Source organism: Nomascus leucogenys, chromosome 22a, assembly GCF_006542625.1.
Source record: "Nomascus leucogenys isolate Asia chromosome 22a, Asia_NLE_v1, whole genome shotgun sequence".
In the NCBI taxonomy this organism is placed as follows: domain Eukaryota; kingdom Metazoa; phylum Chordata; class Mammalia; order Primates; family Hylobatidae; genus Nomascus; species Nomascus leucogenys.
In genome coordinates, this window is record NC_044402.1 from 74,692,746 (window position 1) to 74,716,803 (window position 24,058).

Genomic DNA, 24,058 nt, shown 5'->3' on the forward strand with positions numbered 1-24,058 from the left:
TACCCAGAGCATTTTGTTTTCCTCAACAAATGCTTACTGTCAAGGGAAACTATGTCACCATAGCAAGCCTAAATGGGAAAATAAAGCTGAGAAGCACATGTGAAGGTTACAGCCCACAGGCACAGGCTCACTGAAAGACTAAGACCTAATCATAGAATAAGAGAATGCTTCCTTCTCCCCCACATCTTACTACCACATAAGGAGCATTCCTGTATAATATCAGGGGATTAAAAATGAAAGAACTGCAAGGCTCAGATGCTTAATACTGAAAGAGGCGTCTTTTGGGAAGGCTAAAGATAAGAGCAGACAAAAACAAGGACACTAGAGGAAATTTTAGCCTCTGACATCTACAGTGACAGCAAACAGTAGACACAGTCTAAGGCCTAGCCAGATAAACATAAAACCTCACCTTACAGGTCTGTTTACCTCAGTTCCTTTTACCTGATACACCATGTCCAGTTTTCAACAAAAAATTATAAGGTATGCTGTATTAGTCTGTTTTCATGCTGCTGATAAAGACATACCCTAGACTGGGAAATTTACAAAAGAAAGAGGTTTAATTGGACTTATAGTTCCACGTGGCTGGGGAAGCCTCACAATCATGGTGGAAGGCAAGGAGGAGCAAGTCATGTCTTACATGGATGGGAGCAGGCAAAGAGAGAGAGCTTGTGCAGGGGAATTCCTCTTTTTAAAACGATCAGATCTTGTGAGACTTAATCACTGTCACAAGAACAGCATGGGAAAGACTTGATCCCATGATTCAATTACCTCCCACTGGGTCCCTCCCACAACACATGGGAATTCAAGATGAGATTTGGGTGGGGACACAGCCAAACCATATCATCCCACCTCTGGCCCCTCCGCAATCTCATGTCCTCACATTTCAAAACGAATAATGCCTTCCCAACAGTCCCCCAAAGTTCTAACTCATTTCAGCATCAACTCAAAAGTCCACAGTCCAAAGTTTCATCCAAGACAAAGCAAATCTCTTCTGCCTATGAGCCTCTAAAATCAAAAGCAGGTTAGTTACTTCCTAGATTCAGTGGGAGTACAGGTATTGGCTAAATTCAGCCATGCCAAATGAGAGAAATTGGCCCCTTTGTTTTCAAAGGGGCTACAGGCTCCATGCAAGTCCAAAATCCAGCAGGACAGTCAAATCTTAAAGCTCCAAAATGATCTCCTTTGACTCCATGTCTCACATCCAGGTCACACTGATGCAAGAGGTAGGTTCCCATGGCCTTGGGCAGCTCAGCCCCTGTGGCTTTGCAGGGCATAGCCTCCCTCCTGGCTGCTTTCATATGCTGGCATTGAGCGTCTGCAGCTTTTCCAGGCACACTGTGCAAGCTGTCAGTGATCTACCATTCTGGGGTCTGCAGGACGGTGGCCCTCTTCTCACAGCTCTACTAAGCAGTGCCCCAGTAGGGACTCTGTGTGGGGGCTCCAACCCCACATTTCCCTTCTGCACTGCCCTAGCAGAGGTTCTCCATGAGGGCCCTGCCCCTGCAGCAAACTTCTGCCTGGACATCTGGGCGTCTCCATACATCTGAAATCTAGGTGGAGGTTCTCAAATCTCAATTCTTGACTTCTGCGCACTTACAGGCTCAACACCACATGGAAGCTGCCAAGGCTTGGGGCTTGCACCCCCTGAAGCCATGGCCCAAGCTCTACATTGGCCTCTTTTAGCCACGGCTGGAGTGGCTGGGACATAGGGCACCAGGTCCCTAGGCTGCACACAGCACAGAACCCTGGGCCTGGCACACAAAACCACTTTTTCCTCCTAGGTCTCTGGGCCTGTAATGGGAGGGGCTGCCATGAAGACTTCTGACATGCTCTGGAGACATTTTCCCCATTGTCTTGGGGATTAACATTCGGTTCCTTGTTACTCATGCAAATTTCTGTAGCCAGCTTGAATTTCTCCTCAGAAAATGGGATTTTCTTTTTTATTTTATTTTCTTTTTTATCATATTGTCAGGCTGCAAATTTTCCAAACTTTTATGCTCTGCTTCCCTTAAAAAACTGAATGTTTTTAATAGCACCCAAGTCAACTCCTGAATGCTTTGCTGCTTAGAAATTTCTTCCGCCAGATATCCTAAATCATCTCTCTCAAGTTCAAACTTCCACAAATCTCTAGGGCAGCAGCAAAATGCTGCCAGTCTCTTTGCTAAAACACAAGAGTCACCTTTTCTCAGTTCCCAAGTTCCTCATCTCCATCTGAGATCACCTCAGCCTGGACCTTATTGTTCATATTGCTATCAGTATTTTTGTCAAAGCTATTCAACAAGTCTCTAGGAAGTTCCAAACTTTCCCACATTTTCCTGTCTTCTTCTGAGCCCTCCAAACTGTTCCAACCTCTGCTGTTACCCAGTTCCAAAGTTGCTTCCACATTTTCAGGTATCTTTTCAGCAACGCCTCACTCTATTGGTACCAATCTACTATATTAGTCCGTTTTCACATGCTGATAAAGATATACCCCAAACTTACAATTTACAAAAGAAAGAGGTTTAACTGGACTTACAGTTCCACATGGCTGGGGAAGCCTCACAATCATAGTGGAAGGCAAGGAGGAACAAGTCACGTCTTACATGGATGGCAGCAGGCAAAGAGAGAAAGCTTGTGTAGGGGAATTCCTCTTTTTAAAACCATCAGATCTCATGAGACGTATTCACTGTCATGAGAACAGCACGGGAAAGACTTGTCCCCATGATTCATTTACCTCCCACTGGGTCCCTCCCACAACACGTGGGGATTTAAGATGAGATCTGGTTGGGGCACAGCCAAACCATATCATATGCCAAAAAGCAAAAGCCACAGTCTCAAGAGAAAAGCAAGCATCAGAACCAGACTTAGATATGGCAGAGATTCTAGAAGTATCAGACTGGGAATTTAAAATAACTAAGATTAATGTGTTAAGGGCTCTAATGGAAAAACTGGACAACATGCAAGAACAGATGGATAATGTAAGCAAAGAGATGGAAACTCTTAGAATCAAAGGAAATGCTAGAAATCAAGAACACTATCAGACTTAGATTAGTTGTAAATTCATATTTACAATGCCTTTGATGGGCTCCTCAGGAGGAAGGAACCAGTGAGCTTTAAGATATGTCAGTGGAAACTTCCCAAACTGAAAAGAGAGAAAAGAAAAAGAATATTCAAGAACTGTGGGACAATTATGAAAGGTGTTACATGTGTATAATGGAAATAATAGAAGAATGGAGAGAAAGGAACAGAAGAAATATTTGAAATAACAATGGCTGAGGATTTCCCAAAACTAATGATATATACCAAACCACATATCCAGAGCCCAGAAAACACCAAGCAAGATAAATACCAAAAAATCTATACCTAAGCATATCACATTCACACTGTGAAAAAATCAAAGATGAAGAAATTTAGTATCAGTGTGAGTATCCTTCAAAAGTGAAGAAGAAATAAAGACTTTCTCAGACAACAAAAATGGAGGAATTTTTTGCCAGTAGACTTGTCTTGAAGGAAATATTAAAAGAAGTTCCTTAGTGAGAAGGAAAATGATATAAGCCAGAAACTCAGATCTACATAAAGAAAGGCAGAATGTTTGAGAAAGAAATGAAGTTTGTAAAATACAATCTTTTATTTTTCATATTCTTAACTGATCTAAAAGACAAGTTTGTTCAAAATAATGAAAACTGCAATATATTGGGTATTACAGCTTAGGTATGAATGAAAAGTATGGCAGCAATGTTATAAGGGATGCGAGGGAGCTATTCAGTTGTACAACAGGAATTGGGTTACTCTGTTATGAGATACCTGTACTAACCATGAAGTTGTACAGTATTCGAAAGTGGACTTAGATTAGTTGTAAATTCATATTCACAACTGTGGCATACATACAAAACTGGTTCTAGGGCAATCACTAAAAAAATTTTTAGAGTATAATTAATATACTAAAAGAGGAGACAAAATGGATTCCTATCAAATGCTCAATTAAAACCAGAGAAAACAGAAACTAAGAGACAAAAAAAGAAACAAAAAATTAGGGTAATGAAAACAATTACAAATATAGTAGATATTAATCCAACTATTTCAATCATTGCTTTTGATAAGAATGGTCTTAACACACCAATTAAAAGACAGAGGCTGGGTGTGGTGGCTCACACCTGTAATCCCAGTGCTTTGGGAAGCCAAGGCAGGAGGCCAGGAGTTGAAGACCAGCCTGCGCAACATAGTGAGAGCCTGTCTCTCCAAAACGTTTTTAAAAAATTAGCTGGGCATTGGGCGCGGTGGCTCATGCCTGTATTCCCAGCACTTTGGGAGGCCAAAGCGGGCAGATCACGAGGTCAAGAGATCGAGACCATCCTGGCTAACATGGTGAAACCCTGTCTCTACTAAAACTACAAAAAATTAGCCGGGTGTGGTGGCGGGCACCTGTAGTCCCAGCTACTTGGGAGGCTGAGGCAGGAGAATTGTTTGAACCCTGGAGGCGGAGGTTGCAGTAAGCCGAGATCATGCCACTGCACTCCAGCTGGGCAACAGACCAAGACTCCGTCCCCTGCCAAAAAAAAATTTGGTGGGCATGATTGTGCATGCTTGTCATCCTAGTTACTTAGGAGGCAAAGGTGGGAGGATAGCTTAAGCCCAGGAGTTTGAGACCACCTTGCCACTGCACTCCAGCCTGGGCAAGAGAGAGAGATGCTGTCTCTTAAAAAAAAAAAAAAAGACTATTTGAGTAGATAAAAAAAAACAAGACCCAACTACCCAACTATATGTTATCGTTGTCCACAAGAAACTCACTTTAGAAATAAAGACACAGATAAATTAAAAGGACAGAAAAAGATATACCATGCTAACACTAATTGATAAGGCTGGAGTAACTGTACTAATGTCAGACAAGTAGGTTCCAGAGCAAGGAAAATCATCAAAGAGAGACATTACATAAACTATAAAGGGGTCAATTATCCAGGAAGACACAACAATCCCATGTGTACGTGCCTAACAACAGGGCATCAAAATATATGAGGCAAAAACAGATATAAATGTTTTTAGAAATAGACAAATCCACGAAATAGTTGGAGATGTCAACACCCCTCTATCAGTAACTGACAGATCCAGCAAGCAGAAAATCAGCAGGATATAGTTGAACTGAATAGTACCATCCATCAACTGGATGTACTAACATTAATAGAACACTTCCTCTAACAAAAGCAGAATATACATTCTTCTCCCACTTGTATAGAACATTCACCAAATAGACCACATTCTGGGCCATATGACACACCTTAACAAAGGTAAAAGAATAGAAATCATACAAAGCATGCTCTCAGACCATAATGGAATTCAACCAGAAATCAGTAACAGAAAGATAGCTGGAAAATCCCCAAATACTTAGAGATCTAAAAACACACTTATATATATAAAAGTAGTCTCAAGAGAAAGTTAAAAAGTATATATTTCGAACTAAAGAAAATGGCTGGGCGCAGTGGCTCACATCAGTAATCCCAGCACTTTGGGAGACCAAGGCAGGAAGACTGCTTGAGCCCAGGAGTTTGAAGCTGCAGTGAGCTATGACTGTGCCATTGCATTTCAGCTCAGGCAACAGAGACCCTGTCTCTAAAAAAGAAAATGAAAATACAACTGCTGTGTAATAAGGAATTTGGCTGGCCTTTGTCCCTAGAGCTCTTGGGTCACTAGGTGCATTGTAAATGAGCAGTAAGATTTTAAAAGGCATCTTTTTTCCTGAGCAGCAATTCTCAACAATGGGCTTAAAATCTTCAGTAAATCATGCTGTAAACAGATGTGCTGTTATCTAGGCTTTGTTCTTCCATTTACAGAGCACATGCAAAGTAGATTTAGCATAATTCTTAAGGGCCCTAGAATTTTCAGAATGATAAATGAACATTGGCTTCAGAAATTACCAGCTGCATTAGCCTCTAACAAGTCAGCTTGTCCTTTGAAGCTTTGAAGCCAGGTACTGACTTCTCTTTGCTAGCTATGAAAGTCGTAGATGGCATCTTTTTCCAATAGAAGGCTGTTTCATCTACATTGAAACTCTGTTGTTTAGTGTAACTACCTTCATCAATTATCTTAGCTATATTTTCTGGAGAACTTGCTGCAGCTTCTACATCAGCATTTGCTGCTTCACCTTGCAGTTTTGTTAGGGTTGTGGCTTCTTCCCTTAAACCTTATGAACCAATCTCTGCTAGCTTCCAACTTTTCTTCTGCAGCTTCCTCACCTCTATTAGCCTTCACAGAGTTGCAGAGAGTCTGGGGCCTTGCTTTGGCTTAAGGGAATGTTGTGGATGATTTGAACTTCTATCCAGATTACTAAATTTTCCTCCATATCAGTAGTAAGGCTGTTTCACTTTTTTCTCATTTGTGTGTTCATTGGAGTAGCACTTTTGATTTCCTTCAAGAACCTTCCCTTTGCATTCACAAGTTAGCTAATTGGTACAGGAGGACTATCTTTCTACCTATCTCAGCTTTCAACATGCTTTCCTTATAAAGCTTAATCATTTCTAGCTTTTGATTAAAGTGAGAGATGTGTGATTCTTCCTTTCATTTGAACACTTAGAGGCCATTGTACGGTTATTAATTGCCTAAATTCAATATCATTGTGTCTCAGAGAACAGGTAGGCCTGAAGAAAGTGAGAGAGATAAGGGAAGAGGCAGCGGGTGGAGCATTCAGAATACACAAAACGTTTATCCATTAAGTTTGCCATCTTCTATAGGTGCAGTTTGTGGCATCTCAACACAATTACGATAGTAATGTCAAAGATCACTGAGCACAGATCACCATAATGATATAATAATAAAAGTTTGAAATATTGCAATAATTACCAAAAATGTGACCCAGAGACAAAGTAAGCACATACGGTTGGAAAACTAGTGCTGATAGATTTTCTCAGCACAGGCTTACCACAAACTTTCAATTTGTAACACAGCATCTGCAAAGGGCAAGAAAGTGAAGCATGATCAAAGAAGGCATGCCTGCATTAGAGTTTCGGGCTGGTTCATCCACTATCACTGCTGGTGTAGAGCCGAGTTCAATGGCGGGCATAATGGGTGGTTGAGAAGCAGGCTGAAGGAGAGCTAGCACTCCCAGCAACCCCAGGTCTAGCTTTCCTACACGGTAACTGTTTATTTATTTATAAAAAGTTTCTGTAGCAATAGGGTCTTGCTATGTTGCCAGAGTTGGTCTCAAACGCTGGTCTGGAACTATCCTCCCCTCTCAGCCTCCCAAAGTGAGGAGATTATGGGTGTGGGCCACCACACCTGGCCCAGAGTGACTGTTTAGTGTTACCTGCTTGCTTCCTGAAGAAATAAATCTACAATTCAAACATGGAAAGATGTGCAAAATCTTTGCTTGGGGAAAAGAATTACTTAATAGATAGAATTTTGCTTTATATTTATTTTGACAATCTTACTAACATTCATTTGCTTTATAGGTAACTATACACAAATTCTTATCCCCTTGTGGGTTAGAAGCTTTAATTATTATAAGACTATGCACTCTGCTGTGTGTATGTGTTTAAGCATCACAGAAAAATACATTCCATGGGCTGGGCGCCGTGGTTCACGCCTGTAATCACAGTACTTTGGGACGCCGAGGCGGGCGGATCACGAGGTCAGGAGATCGACACCATCCTGGCTACTGGCTAACACGGTGAAACCCCGTCTCTACTAAAAAAAAAAAAAAAAATTAGCCAGGCGTGGTGGTGGGCGCCTGTAGTCCCAGCTACTTGGGAGGCTGAGGCGAGAGAATGGCGTGAACCCAGGAGGTAGAGCTTGCAGTGAGCCGAGATCGCGCCACTGCATTCCAGCCTAGGCGACAGAGCAAGACTCCGTCTCAAAAAAAAAAAAAGAAGAAAAATACTCCATGGACGAATGTGGGGCAGGTATCGGTGGTTTTAGTTGTATTACACTGTGAAATTCAAAGGCAAAGAAAATGGTATTAAAACCACATTCTTTACCTCATATATGATTCTATTTATATAAAATGTCCAGAGTAGGCAAATCTATAGAGACAGAAAAAATTAGGTGGTTGCTTGAGGCTGGGGACTAGAGGGTGAGGGCTAAGGGGTATCTTTCTTGGGTAACAAAAATATTCTAAAATTGACTGTGGTGATGGATGTATAACTCTGTGAATATACTAAAGGCCATTGAGTTGTATGCTTCAAATAGGTAAATTGTATGGTATGCAAATTGTAGTCCAAAAAAGTTGTTAAAACAAACTTGCTGTTGATATATCCCACTGTGGATTTAAAAATGTTTAATTTAAATATACATTAAAAACACAAGTAGCTGACAGATGTTAAGAGTCAATGATAAGAATAAGGGCTACAGAATATAGATAAAACCCAGGAGGGCTGGCCATTTAATTGTATTGTAGTATAAAAATATTTTATAAAAATTCAGTCAGCACTGAAGCTTACAAGTTTTACATATAATTTTGAGTATCTGGAGTGGATGAAAACTTATAAAGTTAAGATGATCTTATCAGTAGAAAAGATATTCTAAACCATTTTAGCCCAAAGAAGCATTTTGATTGCCTAATTTAACTTTGTAAAAGAGAAGTAAATCTTATAGCTGGTCTCTGTAAACCTCACAGCTGGAACATTCTAACAGCACCTTGCAGTTTCCAGTGATCAAAGTAAGTTACTTTATATACTAAACTAAGAATTTCATAATAGAAATAATGCAACACCAGGGGGTGCGGTTATCATGAAATAATTACACTCCTGAGAGATTACAGGCACAAGGCTGTACCCCAGGGGTGTGATTATCCCATGATAACCACATCCACTGAAATTGCCTTATTGCAAAAATAATCTCTATTCACTGGTGAGACATTATTCAATAGGTGATTTTTTTTAAATGAAAAGACTTTTTTTTAGTTTGAATCAGCAAGTGGATTAGAAAATTGGTCAGTTTATTTTTCATTGCATTCAAATTCAGAACACAACATCATTATTATTTGCTTTCCTATTTGATATAGAATTTTGATTTTGTTTTGAGAAATCTTTGAGAGTTTCTATTAGCTTTAGTTAAGTACTACAGCTAAATTTAAGTCAAACTTTAAAGGCATTGATTGAGCAATTCAATTTTAAATAATTTATTTCTATGCACAGTTTTTAAGTCTTCTAAAACAATGTTCATTTAAAAAACTTATAAATGTAATGTACCTTCACTAATGGAATTACAGGTAAGCCAAAAAGATGAAATTAAAAGTCTCAAGTAATCCTACCACCCAGACACAACCACTGTTAATATTTGTCTATCTCCTTCCAATCCTTTTTCTGTAAGTATCTGTCTCTCTGTCTACATGTCTACCTAAAGATACAAAGAGAAACACAAATGTAACTACTCTGTTTTATAACCTGCTTTTCTTATTTGACCAAGGGTTGTAAACAATGTCCATATCATTAAGAAATTTTCATATCATTTAATGGGATAATATTCCATTGTAACAATATTCTTATAATTACTCACTTAATATCATTTTATTAGATATTTAGGTGTTCTTTCTCTATTTTTTTTCTCTGTAGCCCAGGCTGGAGTGCAGTGGCACAATTTCAGCTCACCGCACCCTCTGCCTCCCAGGTTTGAGCAATTCTCGTGCCTCAGCCTCCTGAGTAGCCGGGATTACAAACGCACACCACCACACCCAGCTAATTTTTGTATTTTTAGTAGAGATGGGGTTTCTCAATGTTGTCCAGGCTGGTCTCAAACTCCTGACCTCAGATGATTTGGCCGCCTTGGCCTCCCGAAGAGTTGGGATTACAGGTGTGAGCCACCGAGCCTGGCCTCTCTTTTACTGTAATATTATACGCAATCCTTTGTGACTGAATGTTTGAACATATCCATGATTATTTCCTTAGAGTAGATTCATGACTAAGTAATAAGTAAAACATAATTTAAAGAAACAGAAAAAGATACTTTGCTCCCAGATCGTCAATTGTTCTTACATATAGTTTAAGCTGATGGCTCTCAACCTTGATGATGCCTAAGAAATAGATCAGTAACTTTCATCATTCTATGTGGCGTCACAGATGGTGAAAGTTACTGATTTTTTAAATCATAATTTTATCACAGAGTTCAGATATTCTAAGATACAAGATTTAAGAAATTAAAATACCCAATGTATTTACGAGTATTTGTTCTCATACCATGTCAGTTTGAATGGAAAAACTGGAAATGGAAAGTTCCCTAACATCTTATTCTATAAAGACTGAGACAAAGAATTAATTCAGTTGGCTACTTATTTCTCATCATGAACATAGTCTTTACAACACACCAGTAACTCTGCTTTTTTTAGCTGTTCCAATTATTCTGAAAATAAGTTTAATATGGGAGTACAAAGGAAAACATTATAGCCTTCTGAAGAATATCATGTGACACTCAACGTTTGAAAAGCCTAAATTTTAAGTTTCTTTTTAATCACACATTTTAATATAAAAATAAAATTACCTGTAATTTCACCTAATTAACATACTATTTTCATTTTTCTGCTTCTTTCCAGTCCTAGTTTACATGCCCATAGATTTATATTAGAATCATAGCATAGATTCAGTTGTATTCCTTAGTTTACTTAAGATATCAACAGTTTACTTTGCCATTCCCCTAAGGCTGGATATTTAGACTGTTTACAATGGTGAAAAATTAGAAATGATGTTGAAAATGTCTTCCCTCACCTTAAAAAAAAAAAAAGCTCTTTCAACACATTACCATCTTTCCTTTTCCTCAATACTATCCCCGTGTGTGTGTGTGTTTTGCCTGTTTCTTCTCACAAGCAAAACACACACACACACACACACACACACTCTTCCATGGCATTAATTTTGTTTACAATGGTTTCACCAAACTTTCAGATGATGAACGTCATCTTGGAGAGTAAGATGCTCAGACTTCTCCCTCCTCTCAGGACTCTTCTTCAACACCCCCTCTGCAACAGGGGCTTGGGAACCAACATTTACACAAAATACTTAAGTGAACCTTTACATTAGGTAAGTTTGAGTAAACACTGGCTACAGCATCAGTGGCCAAGCCCTTTCGGACAGCTTTTTGACAGCCATTTAAATCTGTTGCTATCATTTAAAGTCATCCAAGTTAAATCTTCTGTGCTTATGTTTTTCTTTGAATCTTTCTTTTTTGGTCAACCTTTCTTTCTACCTAAGTTTTAATTCTTCAAAGCTCATTTTAGTCCCACCTCCTCTATTAGCTACATAATTTAACACTCGGTTACTCTCTATTAAATAGAGCCTTACATAATACCATACTTTGTTTTCCTGACTAGGTTGTAAACTGGGATTATTCTATGTTATTTTGATGTGTCTGATTAGATTGTAAATCAGGGGTTGTGCCTGTATCTTCTATGAGCTTGGGTTCAAAAAATAAAACTTACTGGCGGATGTGCAAGATGCCAAATACAGAATTGGCAAATACAATTATTTCAAAAAGTAAGCAAAAAACTTCAGTTCTAAGAATTAAGCAAACGCCGGCAGAGAGATGTTAAGAAGCTTGCCTAAAGTTACACAGATACTAAGTAGCAAAGCAGTTAGCTATGTATGGAGCTACATAGATGCCTGGCTGTAAACCTGGCAGCTGTGTAGCTCCATAGCTCCTCAGTCTGTGTGCTTAACCACTAAGTACATGGCTTCTCAGGACTGATCGTTTCCTCTATACAAAAGGTTATTCCTTTTGCCTAAGATGCTCAATACTTTTCCCATGTCTTGCATGCCAGCATCCTTCCCATTATTTAGGTCTCAGCTTAACATTGCTTCCTTAGAGGAGCCATTCCTGATCACTTAATCGAAAGTAATTCCCCATTTAGTTCTTATCACAGTATCCAATTAAACATTCATCACAGAAGTTATGAATACCTGATATTTTCTTATTTATTAGTTTACTGTGTGTCATTCCCAATATAATGAAAGGTTTTGGTGTTGTGTTCCTAGAGCCTAGAACAAGGCCTGGCACAGAAAAAGTGCTCCATAAACGATGACTGAATAAATATGTTTATCTTACCAACCACTGATGAACATTTAGGGTTGTTGCCAATCTTTCACTACTATAAATCTTTGAAAATCTGCCTTATCACATTTTTTTTTATAAATTACTGGGAGGCAAATTTCTAGGTAAAAAAGATATGCATGTTTTTCAGGCTTTTGATATATATCAGCAAATACATAACCTCTCCAGAAAGGTTGCTCTAATTTATCAAGAGAGGATTAAAATGCTCATTTTGGCTGGGCACAGTATATCACACCTATAATCCCAGCACTTTGGGAGGCTGAGGTGGGATGATCATTTGAGCTCAGGAGTTTGAGACCAGCCTGGGCAACATGGTAAAACCCCATCTCTACAAAAAGTATAAAAAATTAGCTGGGCATGGTGGCTTATGCCTGTGAGTCCCAGCTACTCAGGAGGCTGAGGTGAGGGGATTGCTTGAGCCTGGGAAGCAGAGGTTGCAGTGAGTTGAGATCCGTGTCACTGCCCTCCAGTATGGGCAACAGGATGACACCGTCTCAAAAAAAAACCAAAAAACAAAAGAAAATGTTCATTTTACCACACTTGTGCCAATACTGGATGCATACCTTTTAAAAATCTTTACCAAGGTTTGATGGGCAAAAAGGTAACATATTGTTTTAGTTTTCATTCCTTTGGTTATTAATGTTGTTGAAAATATTTTCGTATGTTTAATGGTCATCTGAATTCCTCCTTCTGTAAACTATCTTTATGTCTTTTGCTCCTTTGTGTCTTTGTGTTCATCTTTTTCATATTGACTTGAAAGAACATTTTTGTTTTTGAGACAGTCTCGCTTTGTCACCTGGGCTGGAGCACAGTGGTGCAAACCTGGCTCACTGCAGCCTCAACCTTCTGGGCTCAAATGATCCTCCTGCCTCAGCCTCTCAAGTAGCTGGGACTACAGGTGCAGACCACCAAGCCCAGCTAAATTTTTTTGTATTTTTTCTAGAGATGGGGTTTCATCATGTTGCCCAGGCTGATCTCAAACTCCTGAGCTCAAACAATCCTCCTGCCTTGGGCTTTCAATGTGCTGAGATTACAGGCATGAGCCACCACGCCCAACCCTGAAAGAACATTTTATATGTTAGGGGTATCAGCCTCCTGCAGAAAAACCATACTATTTCCACAAAGGTAATGCTTCTCATCTTCTCCCACCCAGGTGCTCAATTCATTTAGATAGAGAAAAAGAATCACTAATATGTAGACTTCTTAAGCCTGGTTACATAAATGTTAAAACTTGATAGGAACCAAATGCTTGAGCATTTTTTCTACTTCATTCACTTGATCCTGAAAAAGTTCATTTTACTAAGGAATAGTACCACAGTAAAACCCCACCACAAGAGGGCTCCAAAAATGTCAATTGTATAGATTGAGTGACTGAGTTATTATAAGGTTAATGAATAGAAACGGAGGGCTGGAGGGCTGGGCGCGGTGGCTCACGTCTGTAATCCCAGTACTTTGGGAGGCCGAGGCGAGTGGATCACGAGGTCAAGAGATCAAGACCATCCTGGCTAACATGGTGAAACCCCACCTCTACTAAAAATACAAAAAATTAGCCGGGCGTAGTGGCGGGCACCTGTAGTCCCAGCTACTCGGGAGGCTGAGGCGGGAGAACGGCATGAACCCGGGAGGCGGAGCTCACAGTGAGCCGAGATCACGCCACTGCACTCCAGCCTGGGTAAAGCGAGACTCTGTCTCAGGAAAAAAAAAAAAAAAAAAAAAGAAGAAGAAATGGAGGGCTGGAGAAGAGCCAATAACCAGTTTTATTATATCTGAATTGACATAATTGTGGGCATTTTTTTTGAGGTTTTAGTGTTTTCAATACTCTTAAAAACAGGTTAACTATTCAGTTAGCACAAGTTCTTTTGATTGTTAGCAGACTTTCTAATACAGACTCAAAAGAAATCAAGTCTATTGATTATTAAAAGAAAGCACTGAGTCTGGAGTCTATACTACTCAGGATCAGTTACACAAGGCTGGGGCATAAAGACAACCACTACTTCTGCCTGTCCCAAGTCAACCCATGAGTCATGCAGTCGTAGGGGCATTATAAGGTTCGAGTGAAAGAAAAGGTAAGATGCAACCCCTTCCAGAAAACAGATTATACTTCCAGATATAACAACAAATCCCTGTGACTAAAAAAGAAGTGGTCGGAAATATTTGAGCCAACGGGTATATAACGTACACCACTCCATTTTCTTTGGGGCTTTATTTCCTTTGAGGCCTTTCTCCCTTCTTCTACTAGTTAGCTGGGGGCAAGGGAGGAGGAGGCACTAGGTATGTAAGCTTTTAAGGGTACCTGTACTGTGGTATCAGTGGGATGTTCTTTTGTCAGAGATTGCCAGACCTATTGTCTCACCTGCCAATACTGAGCGAATAATTTCCTTCTACTTAAACTGCACAAATAGTTTCCTTCTACTTAAAAGGTGGTTACTGGCCAGGCATGGTGGCTCACGTCTGTAATCCCAGCACTTTGGGAGGCCGAGGCAGGTGGATCAATTTGAGCCCAGGAGTTCGAGACCAGCCTAGGCAACATGGCAAACCCTATCTCTATTAAAAAATACAAAAACTAGCCAGGCATGGTGGTGTGTGTCGGTAGTCTCAGCTAGCTACTCGAGGGGCTGAGGTGGGAAGAGAGCTTGAGCCTGGGAGTTGGAGGTTGCAGTGAGCCAAGATTGTGCCACTGCACTCCAGTCTGGGCAACAGAGCCAGATGCCGTCTCAAAAAAAAAAAAAAAACAAAAAACAAAAAAAACCCCCAAATTTATTCATCAAATTCCTAAGCTCCTAGTAGGAGAACTGGCACTTTGAATCCTATAGCCTGAATCAGCTTGCTGGAAAGAAGCAGGATCTCTAGCTAGTGATTAGTGGCTGAAGAACGTATGTTGATTGAGGATAAACCCTGGGCTCAAACTGAGGCAGCAGTGAAAGCCAAAGGGAGTCTAAGGAGGTGCACCACAGGCCTTGGTGGCCTGAGAGGACAGGGCTTCATGCCTAGAGCATCCGCTTCAGTGGAGCAGCCCTGCTTTTATATGTTCTGTATACTGAGGTTTCATGTAAGATTTCTTGAAAGAAAAAAAAAAAAGGGTTCTCTAGCCGCTTTAAAAACGCAGAAAATCTCTGAGTTATACTATCACCCTTATTTTAAAATAAGGAGCTGAAGTTCATAAAAGTGGAAGGACTTGCTTAAGGTTACAGGATTAAACAGATTATATCTATTACAAGTTAGGGTTGGATTATTGTGCCTGTTTCAGTAATATACTAACAAAGCACTAATAAATTTAAAACTTCTCAGTTTAGTATCTCTTTAGAAAAAGAACCAAAATGATCTAAACCAAATTAGACCAATTTTTCTGAAGTAGACAGTAATATGTAGGACAGTAAGTAACTTTAAGTAAAAAACAATTTTAACATACTCAGCTTTGTTTTTACCTCTGTACTAAAAAGAGATGGCTGCTGAGGCTTTCAGTACAGTCTATTTTTATAATTCAGGATATGAATATGAGAAATAAGCATTTTTTCCTTCCATTTTTAGGCTACTAGCCTGATAAACTATGTTTAATGTATTTTACTTTAAAACTTAGTTCATAGGGCCTTTGGCTGGAAAAATTAAACTTAATCCTATTACACAGCATTTCAATTCAACATATATGATCAGAGTTTCCCATTAATCATATTTTGGGAACGGTCTTAGTCAAAAACAAACAAACAAACCACACACACAAACCCAAATAAAACAATACCCAGAAAGAGTAAAGAAAAATGTTGTTTTATCTTTCCTTGTTTGTCCTCTCACGAAACAAACCATGTCTAGTGCCTACCTGAGCCATCAGTGGGAACCGAACTTGCATTGATTCCAGAAAGACCAAACAAAGGACATTCTCGATCTGTGTTGACATGACCCCATTTGTGACACTTAATGCACCTTACATTTCGAACCTGAGAAATAATGAATGTGATTTTGGTTACTAAAAAAGTAAGAATCTAACCAATGTTCAAATTCTTATTCCTTGATAGAATTTAAGCTAAATTACATTTTTAAAAGATCTCCAGGGAAAAAGACTCCAAACTATGTTTGGTAATTTAATACAAAGACTAAAATCTTTCACTATCAATTTTGCCTAGAAACTAAGCTGAATCCCATTTCTTTTTGCCTCTCACTTGGTGGCAATATAATGTCATCCAAAAAGAAATGGTAAAATACCAAAAAGAATTATGTCGTTATGTGAAGAATTTAAGCTTAAATTCTCTCATTTTAATAAGTTAACCTTTAAAGTTTCAAATTTCAAAACCCGGAGCTGGTAAACATTTTCTGTAAAGGTCCAAATGTAGTAAATATTTTAGGCTTTTTGGGACAGATGTTGTCTATGCTAACTACTCAACTCTGCTGCTGCAGTGGGAAAGCAGCCACAGCCAATAAGTAAATGAATAGGCAAAGCGGTGTTCCAATAAAACTTTCTTTACAACAAGGATTTGCCCTCTGATGATAGTCTGTCCTGATTCTAAACCAATAATAGATTTAAATCTTTTCTTGACCTTGAGCTGATTCTCCAAATTTTTTGAAAACTGCAGAGACCAATATCATTATAGCTCTCACTATAAAAGTTTGATTCCTTTTTTTTTTTTTGAGATGGAGTCTCGCTCTATTGCCCAGGCTGGAGTGCAATGGTGCAGTCTCGGCTCACTGCAACCTCCACTTCCTGGGTTCCAGCGATTCTCCTGCCTCAGCCTCCTGAGTAGCTGGGATTACAGGCGCCTTCCACCATGCCTGGCTAATTTTTTGCATTTTTAGTAGAGACAGGGTTTCACCATGTCAGCCTGGCTGGTCTCAAACTCCTGACCTCGTGATCCGCCCGCCTTGGCCTCCCAAAGCGCTGAAATTACAGGCATGAGCCACTGCGCCCAGCCTGATTCCTGTCTTTTATCAGCCTACTACATTTTATGTTTTCTCCTCTATTCCTTATATTATCTGATACAAATCAAAACCATAGTGCCCCTTTTCACCTTAAACACCTTTTAGACAACAATATAAAGATACATTTATTAAATAAAAATTATTCTTACAGAGTAAAATCTGTGTCACTTGCCTGAATACCAAAGGGCTGATCTCTGATGTTCATGTCATCTTTAGCATATCTATTAAATAGAGGAAATGTACAAACACAATATTAAGAATAATTTAAAAAATTAAACAGCAGTTAATCAGAAAAATAGTTTTACAATTCTAAGAACATTATGAAATATATTACTTCAGTAAGAATACAGAACTATAAAATCTATCCAGTATTTCCAAACACCATTTAGTTATTATGTGTCTAGTCTGATAATTTGTGATATTAAAAAAATGAAAAAGTATATAAAACAAAAGACTATGAGCAAGCAGATTAGTTGAATAAGACAGCTAATTAAAATCATTAAAAATAACTTTTCACATCAGTTGCCTCCTCTAATGATTGAAAAAGCAACATAAGATGGGATATCAGTAAATGTAAACTAAATGATACACATCTTGTCTTAAAAGTAAACTAGTCCTTACTTTTCTCGTGGGGCTCCTTTCTGCCATTCAAATTTGTATTCGGTCTCTCCTTCTGTTTCTTCTTTCTAAAAACATTCATTGAAAATTCTTTTAATTTTTCCATATAATACAATCAATTGCAAGTAAATTCAGACATAGAAAATAGTACTTTACCTCTTTGTTTTCTTGATTGCATATCAAAAATATGGAAGAAAAAAGGTATGACAAGTTAAAAACGTCAATATAAAAATCTACTGTATACACTATGATATCATGTTATTTAATTGTCACTTATAAGAATTCATTGTTTTTTTTTCTTCTTTCACACGATAAAAATTCAGACCATTGCAGGATAAAACACAAAATTAAAATTAATAAGTATGTTAATTCATAGTTTTTAAACTTTTTACTGTTCATTGACAGTGAATATTATGTTTTTTATTTACAAATGCATTAAATATTTAGTAACAAGGACTAAAGATACATATGCAAATTATGAAAGAATAAGTGTACTTTGGACATGAAGGTTTCTTCCTTCTCAAAGGGCACATTATGAAATATTATCAGATTAGAAAGATGTTTTTTAGTATTTATTCTGTTGTATGATTATAGTTTTTATTATCTTCACAGGATAACAGCAATTTTAAAAGATGGAGAGCAACTTTAAAAAAATATCTGTCATAGTACTTTTCCATCTTTAGCTGCAAACACATCAAAGACTTAAAAGAAAAGGAAGGAGGCCAGGCGTGGTGGCTCATGCTTGTAATCCCAGCACTTTGGGAGGCTGAGGCAGGTGGATCACAAGGTCAGGAGTTCAAGACCAGCCTGGCCAACATGGTGAAACTCTGTCTCTACTAAAGATACAAAAATTAGCCGGGTGTGGTGGTGTGCTCCTGTAATCCCAGCTACTCGGGAGGCTGAGGCAAGACAATTGCTTGAACCCAGGAGGTGGAGGTTGTAGTGTGCTGAGATGGCGCCACTGCACTCCAGCCTGGACGACAGGGCAAGACTCCACCTCAAAAAAAAAAAAAAAAAAAAGAAAAGGAAGGAGATAAGTACCTTTTTTAGCTCCTGGAGGGGCTTCATACATGAAATTAAGGCCATTCTTTACACGTTCATCTCCCATAAGCAATCTAAGTGAAACAAGACAAAGTTAATGATTTTATGTAGGACAAAAATAAAAAATTATAGAATAATCCACTCCCCACCAAAAAGCCTAAGGGAATTAAGATAAAATATTTTTGTTAGAAACAGAGTTCTAAAACTTTACTCCACTAACTAGATTACATCTGAATGGAAATTAAACAGTGCTGCCTCTTTAGTAACTGGTTATAAGCTCTGAGACTTTCTTACTACCTGAGAGATCCTACCCATCCTAACAAAAAAGGGGAAAAATAACATGGTCATTTTTCTTACAGGATTTTCTTAAACCCTGAAATGCTGTGGCAATTATGACAACTTTGAAATCCCATATGCCATCACAAATTTACAATTAAGTTAAATAGTGCCAACGCTTTTTCTTAATTGTAAGGGATCAAACGGTTTTGTTTTTTCCCACCAAAAAAAGAAAAGGCAAAGGAATCAGTTTTGGAAAAAATGAGTCTCTCAGGGATTTCTTTAGGAAGTCAAATCCAACCAGGGCTTGTAAGAGTCACAGTAAATGAGAAAATAAAATTCTTTCGTGAGGCCGGTGAAAAAAGAATAATTTAAAGAAAGTCTACAGCTGGGCACAGTGGCTCACACCTGTAATCCCAACAAGCTGGGAGGCCAAAGCAAGTGGATCACCTGAGGTCAGGAGTTTGAGACCAGCCTGGTCAACATGGAGAAACCCCGTCTCTACCAAAAATACAAAAATTTGCCAGGCGTAGTGGTGCATGCCTGTAATCCCAGCTACTCAGGAGGCTGAGGCAGGAGAATCATTTGAACCTGGGAGGCGGAGATTGCAGTGAGCCGAGATCATGCCACTGGACCCCAGCCTGCGCGACAGAGCCAGGCTCTGTCTCAAAAACAACAACAACAGCAAAAAAGTCTACACATGCCAACTAGTATGATGGACTCAGTGTCTGGTGAATGACAAAAATCACATTCTTTATAGTTCTGTTTTAATACTAAAAGTTCCCTGTTTGAGCTCTGTTTAAAAAAAGATACACTAGGCTTTTTAGAAAAAAAAGCTCTGTAACAAATGGAATGACTGGTTCAAAGTTTTAATTCATAAGATCCAAGTAAAAATAATAAAGGAGGCTAAAGAGTGAATATAATTTCTCCTTATATTTGGAAAAGACAATCACAAAGAATATATGACATGATTATAATTCCTCTCCTTATATCCACTGGATTCTATAAAGACTTGTAAAAAAGAAGCAAAAGGCCACAGGGATCTTCATCCAATAGATGTAGATATAAATAGAGTGATATTCAGCAATAAAAGGGACTAAAGTACTGATATATGCAATACCATGGGTCAACGTCAAAAGCATTATGCTATGTGAAAGAAGCCAGTCACAAAAGACCACATGACATATGATCTAATTTATAGGTCATGTCCAGAATAGGTAAATCTATAGAGACAGCAAGTAAATTAGTGGCTGCTCAGCGCTGAGAGGTAGAAGGGGAAAAAGGCAGGGGAATGAGAAGTGACTGCTAATGGGTAGAAGATTTCTTTTTTGGATAATGTAAATGTTCTCAAATTAGATTACGGTGATGGCTCCAAAGGTCTAAATATACTTAAAAACAACAAACACTTTAAACAGGTGTATAAGTTACATCTTAAATTCACATCATTAAAAATATCAAAATCAGCTGGGCACAGGGGCGCATGTCTGTAATCCCAGCACTTTGGGAGGCTGAGGTGGGTGGATCACCTGAGGTCAGGGGTTCGAGACCAGCTTGGCCAACATGGTGAAACTCCATCTCTACTAAAAATACAAAAATTAGCTGGGCGTGGTGGCGGGCGCCTGTAGTCCCAGCTACTCGGCAGGCTGAGGCACAAAAATCGCTTGAACCTGGCGGGCAGAGGTTGGAGTGAGCCGAGATCGTGCCACTGCACTCCAGGCTGGGTGATAGAGTGAGACTCCGTCACAAAAACAAAAAAATCAAAATCAAATACACTGAAAGCCAAGCTCAGTATCACTAGTTATTAGGGAAATGCAAATCAAAATCACAATGAGATACCACCTTGCACCTACTGGCTGGCTATCTTCCAAAAAAAAAAAAAAAAAGGAAAATAACAAATGTTAAAGAGGATATGGAGAAACTGAAACCCAAGTCCATTACTAGTAGGAAATGTAAAATCGTGCAGTCACTGTGACGACCAGTTTCATGGTTCCTCGAAACGCTAAATATAAACCTACCATGTGATCCAGCAATTCCACTCCTAGGTATATACCCAAAAGAACTAAAAACAAGGACTTGACCAGGTATTTCTATGCCAACGTTTATAGCAGCATTATTCACAATAGCCAAAAGGTGGAAGTAACCCAATACTCAAACAGATGGATAAACAAAATCTGGTATGTACATACAAAAGAGAATTATTCAGCCACAAAAAGGAATACAGTGCTGATACATATTACAACATATATGAACCTTGGACACATTATACTAAGTGAAACAAGCCAGACACAAAGGAATAAATATATGATTCAATTTACATGAGGCATTTAGAATAGGCAAATACACAGACACAGAAAGTAGAATGGTGGTTGCCAGGGGCTGTGGGCCAAGGGGAATAGGGAATTATTCTTAAATGGTCACAAAGTTTCTGTTTGAGATAGCGAAAAAGTTTTGGAAATGATGATGGTTCACCACACTGAATTTAAGGGTACACTGAATTGCACACTTAAAATGGTAAATTTTATGCAATATATATTTTACAAAAAAACCCACAGACAAACCATTTCATTTATATGTGGTTTTTTTTTTTTCTTTCTTTGTTGTTTTTTTTTAGAGACAAAGTCTCACTATGTTGCCCATGCTGGTCTCCAACTCCTGGACTCAAGCAATCCTCCTGCCACAAAGTGTTGGGATTACAGGCATCAGCCATCGTGCCCAACCCAATTCATTTATATTGAAACAAAAAGAATAATAAAACCCAAACTAAAAGATTGTTTCCCACTTTATGCAAAATTCAAGACATATATAAAAGGTAAAGGTATAATATTGGTATTTTTGTTTTAACCTCGACTAAAAATTTACATAGATTTTTTTGACATCCCATAAAATCTTTGTATGTATCTAGACAGAATAATAAATGTGATTTTCAGCTGGGCGTGGTGGCTCATGCCTGTAATCCCAGCACTTTGGGAGGCCAAGGCTGGAGGATTGCTTGAGTCCAGGAGTTCAAGATCAGACTGATCAACACAGTGAGCAAGAGACCCTGTCTCTACAAAAAAAGAAAAAATTAGCCGGGTGTGGTGGTGCGTGCCTATAGTTCCAGCTACTCAGGAGGCCGAGGCAGGAGGATTGCTTGAACCCAGAAGTTTGAGGCTGCAGTGAGATATAATCATACCACTGCACTCCAGCCTGGGCAACAGAGTGAGACCTTCCTCTCCAAAAAAAAAAAAAAAAATTTTTTTTTTCATCTTAGGAAAAAAGTATACAGTGACTAATAAACTGGTTGATACAATAAACATTAAGAAATCTCTAGGACAGTAAAAACTTACAAGAGAAACAACAGATTACTGAAGAATGAAATTGGCTATCAAAAACAGTACTTTTGAATGAGGAAGAAATAAACACTTGGCAAAGGACCAATTACTGATAAATTTGCATTCAAATGACCAAACCTAGAAGTAATAACATCTTAGTAGCAATGAACACACTTAGCACTCAGATCGTGGTTTCTAAATATCATTCACCAATGAAAGGAATCTGGGTGCCTTGGAAAACTGGTTGATTCCAGTGTTGCAGCAGGGAAAATAAAAGACGAGTCTGACCAGCTCGTGGGACCAGAAGCAGCATTAAAAAAACAAAACAGCGTTGGTGCATGTTAAATGGATACACGAACCAATCTAACAGAGCTCTCAATGGCCCAAACTGAAACAACTGGAGCAAGAAAATAAGTAACAATAGTATTATATAATCATCCAAAGAATTAAATAAATAGCCATGAGTCCATATTGACAGAAAATTAATAATAACTAGACAAGGGAAATTCTTCCTTACAGAGGAATTCAAATTAATAAATGTAGAGGGAATGATAGAAATAGAAAATAACCATTAGAACATCACAGAAATAAATAATTGATGCAGGCAAGATCTACTGATGAATATCAAAATTAGGCAACAGTCCAAGGAGAAACAGGGTATTTTCAGGGCTTCAAATGTTAATTAAAAGGGAAAATAGTAACTTTTTTTTAAGATAAAGAATAAACATGAACACTGTGATCTGTTTCAAACCTAGTTTTCCACCTCCACTCTGTTTTTAGCCCTCTAACTCAGCAACTGTTTCCTGAACACCCTCTCCATTTTCCAATATGTTTTTACTATTAATAATATAAAAATAAGGTTTTTTTGTTGTTGTTTGAGACGGAGTTTCGCTCTTGTTGCCCAGGCTGGAGTTCAGTGGCGTGATCTTGGCTCACCGCAACTTCTGCCTCCCAGGTTCAAGCAGTTCTCTTGCCTCAGCCTCCTGAGTAGCTGAGATTACAGGCATGCACTACCAGGTTTGGCTAACTTTGTATTTCTTAGTAGAAATGGGGTTTCTCCATGTTGGTCAGGCTGGTCTCGAACTCCCGACCTCAGGTGATCTGCCCGCCTTGGCCTCCCAAAGTGCTGGGATTACAGGCATGAGCCACCACGCCCGACCAAATTAGGGTTTTTAAACAGTGATGCTATTGACATTTTGAACTAGATAGTTCTTTGTTGTGTGGTGCTGTCCTGTGCATTGTAGGCTGTTTTGTGGCATCCAGTCTCCACCCACTAGATGTTGATAGCACCCCAGTCCACAGTTCTGACAATCAAAACATTGTCAAAACAATGTCTCCAAACATTGCCACATGTTCCCAGGCAGGGTGGGGGGGGGATGCAAAAAATGGTGCTCAGTTGAGAACCACCTATCTAAATCCTTATCATTCTTCAGAGTTCAGCTTAAATGTCACCTCTTCCATAAAGTCTTCCGTTATCCTAAATGGAATTATTCTTTCCTATACTAACATGCTGTATTTTTAAAAGCAGTGTATGTTTTTAATATATCAGTTATTATATTTGGCCTTGAACTATATGTATTTGTATCTCTTACTAGGGTTTCTTAAGGGTAGAGAGAAACTACACTTCACACACTTTTATAGGTCTCTATAATACCACTTATTGCCATGCATGGAGTACTCAATAAAAGTTACTAAGATTAAATAAAATTAGTGAGAAAGCTACTTAACTTTTATTTCTTTAACTTTCCTCTCAATATATTATATTTTAAAGAGTAGTAATAGTTTGGTATTACTTTGCTAAATTCCATATTTTGATTGAAAACTGAACTTCATGGACAATTTACCAAAACACCACTATTCAGTTGCTTGATTAACCAAGAGAAAACAGCTTCAGTGTTAGA

General features: G+C 38.6%; 1 protein-coding gene across 1 annotated transcript in view; it reads right to left on the reverse strand.

Moving 5' to 3' along the window:
* The window catches only part of CIR1 (corepressor interacting with RBPJ, 1), a 46,980-nt gene that overhangs the window by 14,418 nt on the left and 8,504 nt on the right, over window positions 1-24,058 (reverse strand). Inside the window, exons 3-7 of the mRNA XM_003253730.2 lie at window positions 18,571-18,644; window positions 17,686-17,696; window positions 17,533-17,597; window positions 17,084-17,132; window positions 15,818-15,935 (exon numbers count right to left, since the gene is read on the reverse strand). Coding sequence (XP_003253778.1) covers window positions 15,818-15,935; window positions 17,084-17,132; window positions 17,533-17,597; window positions 17,686-17,696; window positions 18,571-18,644 — 317 coding nt within the window. The remainder of the gene's footprint in view (window positions 1-15,817; window positions 15,936-17,083; window positions 17,133-17,532; window positions 17,598-17,685; window positions 17,697-18,570; window positions 18,645-24,058) is intronic.